The sequence below is a fragment of the Psammomys obesus genome, unplaced genomic scaffold (assembly GCF_907164565.1).
Source record: "Psammomys obesus unplaced genomic scaffold, mPsaObe1.curated_primary_1811, whole genome shotgun sequence".
NCBI classification, from domain to species: domain Eukaryota; kingdom Metazoa; phylum Chordata; class Mammalia; order Rodentia; family Muridae; genus Psammomys; species Psammomys obesus.
In genome coordinates, this window is record NW_026585894.1 from 21509893 (window position 1) to 21515892 (window position 6000).

General features: G+C 41.9%; 1 protein-coding gene across 1 annotated transcript in view; it reads right to left on the bottom strand.

The window, feature by feature from the left end:
- The window catches only part of Tspan7 (tetraspanin 7), a 126042-nt gene that overhangs the window by 16917 nt on the left and 103125 nt on the right, over positions 1 to 6000 (bottom strand). The window contains exon 2 of the mRNA XM_055599623.1: positions 2786 to 2974. Coding sequence (XP_055455598.1) covers positions 2786 to 2974 — 189 coding nt within the window. The remainder of the gene's footprint in view (positions 1 to 2785; positions 2975 to 6000) is intronic.

Here is a 6000-nt window from a genome sequence, read left to right on the forward strand (position 1 = left end):
GATCCAAAGAAGCTAAACTACAAGGAGATCCCTAGGGAGGATGCTTAAATCTCATTCAGAATGGCAAACAGGATAGATACTAGAAGTGGTAGAAGAGAGGGAACAGGACAGTAGCCTACTACAGAGGGTCCTCTGAAAGGCTCCATCCAATAGGGGATTGAAACACATGCTGCCAAACTTTGGGCAGAGTGCAGGTAGTCTTATGAAAAAAGAGGGGAGGGAGAATAGAAGGCCCCAGAGGGAACAGGAGCTCCACAAGGACAACAGAGCCAATAAATCTGGACCCAGGCGGGGTAGGGGTGCTGAAGGGACTGATATACCAACCATGCATGAAGAGGACCTAAACCCCCTGCTCTGATGTAGCTGATGCAGCTCAGTCTCCATGTGGATCTCTGAGTGAGGGGAGCAGGGGCTGCCTCTGTCATGAACTTGATTGCCTGCTCTTTGACCACTTGCCCCTGGTGATGTAGCCTTGCCAGGCCACAGAGGAAGAAGATTCAGGCAGTTCTGATGAGTCTTGATAAGCTATGGGCATATGGGAGAGGAGAACGCCCCCTTTCAGTGGACTAGGGGAAAGTGATGGGGGAAAGAGGGAAGAAGGCTGGGACTGGGAGGAGTTGAGGGAAGGGGCTTCAATTGGTACATATAATGAATAAATTGTAAAAAAAAAAGAAAGAAAGAAAGAAAAAAGGAAAAATATTGTATAACACACTTTTTTTTTTTAATCTGCTCAAGAGGTCTCACAGGCCATGGTTCTACCCTGGGTCTGGGAGGCGTTTCAATCAACTTCTTAATAGTAAGCTAGCTCCTGCAATCTCAATCTATGCAGATTAGTTTCCTTTCTTTTTCACCCTTTTTTCAGTGCTGGGCATGGAACCTAATGCCTTTAGTGCTATACCACTAAGCTGGCACCTGCCCTGCCTTTTCTATTTTGTAACTGTTCCAATTATTCAAAAGCCTTCTTTGCCAATCGCCACAGGCCCACCTATTTCCAATTTCTACTTGCCAGGATAGGTTCCGCTTTCAGAAAGTATAAGAGTCCAACCACATTTTTATATACATTAGCCCTTTGTATGAGCATGATCAGGATGCAGAGCTGGGCTGCTGCTTTGCATTTGGGCATTCTCCATTTTCTTAGCCACATCTCACAGTAAATGACTACAAACCACTTATTTGGAAGTGCACCCTCTCAAATGTTGTCAAAGGCCAGAATGTGTATAGCGGGATATGCCTCTTCACTATGCTGGTTATCTCTGAACATGGTACCTTTCAGTAGGTTCCTATGGGGATGTTTGCCTCTGGGCTGGGCACTGAGTAGAATTTATAACGTCTAAAAAAGCAAGTACATGATACTGCCAACAATAAACCCAAGTGTTTTTCATTTGATTCTACCTGCGCTTCTCAATTTGAATCTCAATCTTTCTCTCTATCTCTCTCTGCATCTCTGTCTTACTCTGTATGCATATGTGCAAATATCGGAATTCAAGGGTGTTACATAGCACTTATGAAGGTTTTTGCCATTTTTCTGGCTTTGATAAAAGGAAAGATGACTTAATTCCTTACCAACAAGTCAAGTATCTTATAACCTGCTTCTTTTCATCGCAAAATGAAATACAGCAGTTATAAATGTTTGCAATGACCCTAAATGATGATATGGATGAAGTATATAATGCCACATAACTGACCTATAATGTGTACATATGACATAAGTATATACATTTGCATAGAATCATAAATAACTCCTCTTAGTGACATACTAACTCCTCTTAGCTTCCTATCATAAGGAAGCACTGGGCTAAAATAACCATTTTTCTAAACATTAATGAAATTCTGTACACATGCACAACCACTAAAATATTAAGCATGAAGTTATGATACTCAATGTACATAATTTCTCTCTATACTTCATGGAAAATATGATCAGAAGCATGCACTACTCTGTGGAGAGTCTCATACCAAGCCTTCAATCCACCAGAAAGTTCTGTGGGAAGATAACCATCAGAAGGCAAGTGAGGAAAATGACATTTATATTTCTGTGGTCAGACATCCTCTTTGGGCCTCCATATAGGATAAATTGTTACTGGCAATGGTTTTTCAGTTATTAAGGCTAAAGCTAAAGGAGGAACATAAGAGTCTAATGATGGTTAAAACCACATTAAGAGCCTTTTGGCAGCCTGCAACCTTTAGGGAGGCATCATTGCTCTGTCTAGTCTACACTACTAGAGTACACGCCTCTGTAGTCATCCTGAAAACCCATTACATGAGCCCTGTGAGCGAGAGGATCTGGCTTAGTTCAAGTCCCACAACACAAGGCCAGAGAGTACGAGTGGAAAGCAAAGAATGTGCACACATCCTTGCATGGCAAGTGGCAAGGCTCAAGGACTGCTCCATAGGGATCCTGGACATGGAAGGCTGCTCATGTTCAGGATGATCCATTGCTCACCAAAGCTGCATATCACACCACACAGGGATTTCTAAGCCAGTTTAAGCCTGGCACAGGGCATCTTGCCAAGAAGACATTAATCGTTCATTGGAATCAATGGCCAATGCTTTGCCAATCTACCTCTGGAAGCTGGGACTGTGTTTACTGTGCAGGCTGTGTCTGGGGTGATTTTTCCCACTGGGAGAATTGAAGGATGGATTAGTTAAGAGTCTCGTGTAAAATTAAAATCAATGAATATTAAAGTCCCTTTTGTGGCTTCAAGAAGGGCTACTTAACCATCACATGAATTTATTGTTTTACAAAAATAATTTGCAAAAGCACATTATGCTGACATATACTTACCAGTTTCAGCATCCATGGACTACCACGGCATGTAGCAAAGCATCCGAAGAGGCCAAAAACAACGATAGTGGTACCAGTTCCAATGAGCACATAGGGAGCATTTGTGGAGTTCTCAGCAATAAGGGAGATATAGGTGCCCAAAGTAAGCTTTCCCCAGACTCCAACAGCCAGCAGGATCACCCCAGTGATCTGCAAAAGGGAGAGAGGAGAGCATAAAACTATTGCTGAAGGACGTGAGAATGGACATCGTCTTGATTACTCCTCTATTGCTGTGAAGAGAGATCATGACCAAGGCAACTTATAGAAGAAAGAGTTTATTAGGGTCTTATAGTTCCAAAGAGTACATAACCATCATGGCAGGAAGCATGGAAGTAGGCAGGGAGGCGTGATGCTGTAGCAGTAGCTGAGAGCTTACATCCTTATCCACAAGTACAGGCAAAGAGGGAGAATTAACTGGGAATGGCATGGGATTTTGAAACCTCAAACCCTGCCCCCAATGACACACTTCCTCTAATAAGGTTACACCTCCTAACTCTTCCCAAACAGTTTCACCAACAGAGGGAGTACAGATATAGCATTCAAATACATGAGCCTGTTGGGGGGACATTCTCATTCAAACCACCATAGGCATAGAACAATGTGGCCATACTTCAAGAATCAAGCTTCCACCAGCAAGGTGTTCTTCCTGAAGTATTTCCTGATTAGCAAGAAATGTCAGAGACCATAAGCAAAAACTGTTAGAGTAAAGGCGCTTTGAAGGTATGCAATTAGATCTGCTCCTTATATCCTATATATAGTTTTTGTATTAGTTAGAAATCAAGTCAGTAAAGGACATTTTTAAAAGCTGCTTAAAGAACACCATAAAACACTTCTGAGAGTGTGTGTCTTTCTGACACTGACCCCTGAAAGAATGTTAGCTCCTTTCTTCAAAGGAATGTGAGGGTAGAGTGGGTTTTATAGCTATCCTATACAACATTTTAAGAACAAGGATATTATTCTTGTGATTATCATCAAAATCTCTATAAAGAGAATATTCCAGACAGTTTTTAATCCCCACTGGTATGTTGTTTTACAATAATTTCTTCATTATTAAGCAATAGAAGAGTCTGAATATCTCTTGGTATTGTTGATAATGCTGTTTGTCAAATATCATCAACCATTCCAATTGAAATCTTTATAACATGTCTAAAGTCTAGCCCTGTGCATTTATTAACCCCTTACTTAAGGGAGTAGGCTTTGTGTTAAGCCTTACGTTCCATTCCATGAAGGTCTCACGCCTCAGAAATTGTGATTGGTGAAGCCATGGCTTGCTTTGTGTCCCCACCATCCCACAGTTACTATATCTTCTTATTCTCTTAGAGCTTGGTGACACTTTCAAAAGTGGCCATTTTCAAACTACCACTTTTGGAACAAAGGCTTAAGGGCACCCCCAGTTTCATCCCACCTCTACGGCTCAATGTTGCACAGTAAAGATCTCATATTTCTGCTCAGTCTACCCAAATGAAGAGGCAAGATGAGACACTAGAGAAAAATAGCACCACATGCATGTACACATATGTACACACACACACACACACACACACACACTAAATTACTTTTTTGAAAGAAGAAAAGGCATAAGCATGAGGTAGTCTTAACACTATATGCTGCATAATTAGGCTTTGCTTTTACTTTGGTAAAATGCATGTGAGATTTGTTAAGGTCACTTGCCTGTGTTGCCCCAATAGCTTACTTTGTAGAACTATCATTGTGCATACAGAATTAAATGTTATATGAGAAAAGAGTGAAGATAAGATACATATTTGAGGAGGAAGCATTTGATGCTAATTTTGAAGAGAACGGGGCCCAGTTGAGGCTGACCTCCAATGAGAATGGCGTCAGTGAATTAAAACCAATAATGCAGATGTTGTCAAGAGTTTTACATCCTCTGCTGACACCTGGTGGCCACTTTTTAAAAAATGCACCCTCTCTGATCTGTTTCTTTTTTTTTTTTTCATTTTAAAAATTATATTAATAGCACTTTATTTACTTTGTGTCCCCCCTGTAGCTCCCTCCCTCCTCCCTTCCCAATTCCACCCTCCCTTACCCTTCTCCACGCATGCCCCTCCCCCAGTCCACTGATAGGGGAGGTCTTCCTCTCCTTCCTTCTGATCCTAGTATATCAGGTCTCATCAGGACTGGCTACATTGTCCTCCTCTGTGGCCTGGTAAGGCTGTTCCCTCCTCAGGTGGAGGTGATCAAAGAGCAGACCAATCAGTTTATGGCAGAGACAGTCCCTCTTCCCATTACTATGGAACCCACTTGGACACTGAACTGTCATGGGCTACATCTGTGTAGGGGTTCTAGGTTAGCTCCATGAATAGTCCTTGGTTGGAGTAGCAGTCTCAGAAAAGACCCCTGTGCCCAGATCTTTTAATTCTGTTACTCTCCCTGTGTAGCTCCTGTCCTCTCCAAGTCTTACTATTTCCTACTTCTTTGATAAGATTCCCTGCACTCTGCCCAAAGGTTGGCCATAAGTCTCAGCATCAGCATCTGCTTTGATACCCTGCAGGGTAGGGCTTTTCAGAAGCCCTCTGTGGTATGCTCCTATTCTGTTCCCTGTTTTCTCCTTCTTCTGTTGTCCATCCTCTTTGCCTTTCTGAATGGGGATTGAACATTTTAGCAAGAGTCCTCCTTCTTGATTAGTTTCTTTAGGTGTACAGATTTTAGTAGGTTTATCCTATATTGTTATGTCTAATATCCACTTATGAGTGAGTATATACCCTGTGTGTCTTTCATCTAGGGGCAAGCAGCCCTGGACACCGTAGCATAATTGAACCTAATCAGTTTCTTTAGCTATACTCTGCAAGAAAGAAATCTAAAACGGGTTGTTTTCAGCTTCTGGCTATTACAAATAAAGCTGCTACAAACATGGTTGAGCAAATGTCCTTGTTGTATACTTGAGCTTTGTAGTGTAGAATCAACTCTTGTGTTACCAGCATAAAAGCAGATTGTATTGGTAAAATAAGATACTCATCACCAACCTTCCAATCTCAAGTTAGCTACAAAGAATTCCATAGTGACTGAATTCTAAGATGTTCAACAGTAAGAGCAAGGCCTAGGTATGGTACATATGACAGTTGACATGTGTGGTGGATGGCTGCATTGGTAGCCACAGGCAACACACACACACACACACACACACACACACACACACACACACACACACACACACA